Consider the following 2500-nt stretch of genomic DNA (forward strand, 5'->3'; position numbering starts at 1 on the left):
AAAGAAAAAGACTTTTATTAATGCATGAAAGTAGTAAAAAGTGATTGAAGAAATTTGAAATTATTTCTATTTAATAAATGCACTAACACATTTAAATTAATATATTCGATAAATACAAATAAATCATGTTTATTAAACTTTCTATTTATCAAAAATCCTGAAAAATAAAGTCTATCACCATTTTTCACACAAAAGAGGAAGCAGCAAAATAGTTTTCAACATTGACAATTATCAGAAATGTTTCTTGAGGGTCGAATAAATTGTAATGATTTCTAAAAGATCATGTGACACTAAAAAATAAGAATCTGCTTTGCATCAGGAATTACATTTTATTTTATATTAATATTAATTATGAATAATATATAATTTATATATTTATATATATATATATATATATATATATATATATATATATATATATATATATATATATATATATATATATATAATATTATTATTATATTTATAATAAAACAGAGCAAATAAAGTGTAATGATATTAATAAAAACAGTATTCTTCCTACAAACAATGTAGTTCCTCAGAAACTGTTGTGGTTGCAACAAAGTGGTTGCTGAGCAACACACAAACGTAAACAAAGGTGATTGTTACTTTGTAGCATGATTTACAACAGCTTTGAACATGGCTCAACCAATCAGAATCAAGGACTATCCACTTTATAAATTGTTAATTTTCTCAGCTATTTTTAATCTTAATAAATTGTAATGATTTCTAAAAGATCATGTGACACTAAAAACTAAGAATCTGCTTAGGAATCAGGAATAACATTACATTTTATTTTATGTTAAAATTGAAAACTTAATTTTTTTTTATAGTTGTAATAATATTTCAAAATATTGGTGTTGTTTTTTTTTACAATATTTTGATCAAATAAATTTAGCATTGATGCGCAGAAAATATTTGTTTCAAAATCCTTAATAATTGTAATGCTTACAAACTTTTGGCAGGTACTTTAATAATAATAATTATTATATTAATTCTTTATTATATTATATTGTTATCATGATTATTAAATGAACAACTGTATTTACTATTACTATATAAGATATATCTTATAATGTGCTAAAATATATATTTTAAATAATAAGTGATGGGGCGTGGTCAGATTTTCCCGCTTTTATGTCTCCAGCTGATCACATGCCTGATAAATATACTATTTTTTATTGTTATTTTATGTCCGTTCATATTAAATTAACTCCCTAACAGGGATCCCTTAAAATTTCAGTTTGATATATGAATAATTTAACAACACATTTGTTTCCGCATGATTCTCTAATGTGGATTAATTCTCACGTGACATAGCAGTTAAATAATAAAATATTTTTTTTCTTTTTATTTATTTAGATTATTATCTTTTAATCAGCTTACCGTGCATTAAAGTTTATATATTTTATTATTATTATTATTATTATTTTATTGTTAGCTTTTAATCAAATCACAATTCCTATTCTGAAAACCTCGCATAAAATATGATTTAAAATTTCAAAAGTGTTTTTTTTTTTTTGACATTTTTATGGTTCATTTCATCCAAACTAAAATGCGAAAAATGTTTTTGAGTTTAATTTTGGTTGTCTATTCATTTTAATTTGATATTTTTATGATTTACTTAATGATTAGTTTCACCAATCCTGTTTGGAAAACCCTGATCTAAATGTTTAATATTCTAAATAAGTCTGATACATATTCTTTAGCCCGTTATTAATTCATGTTTATTGAAAATACACTGACTATCTTAATTTAAAATGCAATAAATTGCTCCGTGTCAGTTGAAGGTATCTAATGCACGCTAACGAACTGAACCTCACTCTAAAGTGCTTTAAAATCGTGAAGAAATGTTCAATGTTTATCTGATCTCTCTCTCTCTGTCTGTCTGGTCTCTCAGCGTCTTGTTTCTCGACGCCTCGCTCCATGCTGAAGCTGAGTAAGAAGCGTGCTCTGTCCATCTCTCCTCGGTCTGATGCCAGTGTGGACCTGCAGACGGTCATCCGCACCTCGCCCAACTCTCTGGTGGCGTTTGTGAACTCTCGCTGCGGGCCGAACGCTGCCAGCTCGTACGGGCATCTGTCTTTGGGCAGCATGAGGTGGACTTTCATCATGCACACTCGGATATCCCCAGGGTTTACACGTTTCAAAATGACATACTTTTACATACAGACTCAAATTATCTGATCTTCGGACCGTATTTAAAACAAATGGTTCCTACAGAACTATTTTCAGCTTTATATTTGTGACATGTGACCCTGGAGCATAAAACCAGTCATAAGGATACATTTTTCGAAATTGAGATTCATGCATCACCTGAAAGCTGAATAAGTGACTTTTGCATGCACACAAGAAACACAAGTTTTTTTGCCCTCGAGAAACTATTCATATGCGCTTGGGAGTTTTTCTCATGCTCATGCATTACAATTTCTAGTGCCATCTTACATTAATATGCACATGCATTAATAGAAATCTTCTATAGTTGCTGAAAATGTGGCTT

At 28.6% G+C, this 2500-nt stretch overlaps 1 protein-coding gene across 2 annotated transcripts in view; it reads left to right on the forward strand.

Moving 5' to 3' along the window:
- Positions 1–2500, forward strand: part of LOC132160688 (zinc finger protein GLI1-like) — a 71979-nt gene that overhangs the window by 57359 nt on the left and 12120 nt on the right. For both annotated transcript variants that reach the window (XM_059570333.1, XM_059570334.1), the window contains one exon: positions 1901–2099. In XM_059570333.1, the coding sequence (XP_059426316.1) occupies positions 1901–2099 (199 nt within the window). The remainder of the gene's footprint in view (positions 1–1900; positions 2100–2500) is intronic.

This window comes from Carassius carassius, chromosome 17 (assembly GCF_963082965.1).
Source record: "Carassius carassius chromosome 17, fCarCar2.1, whole genome shotgun sequence".
In the NCBI taxonomy this organism is placed as follows: Eukaryota; Metazoa; Chordata; class Actinopteri; order Cypriniformes; family Cyprinidae; genus Carassius; species Carassius carassius.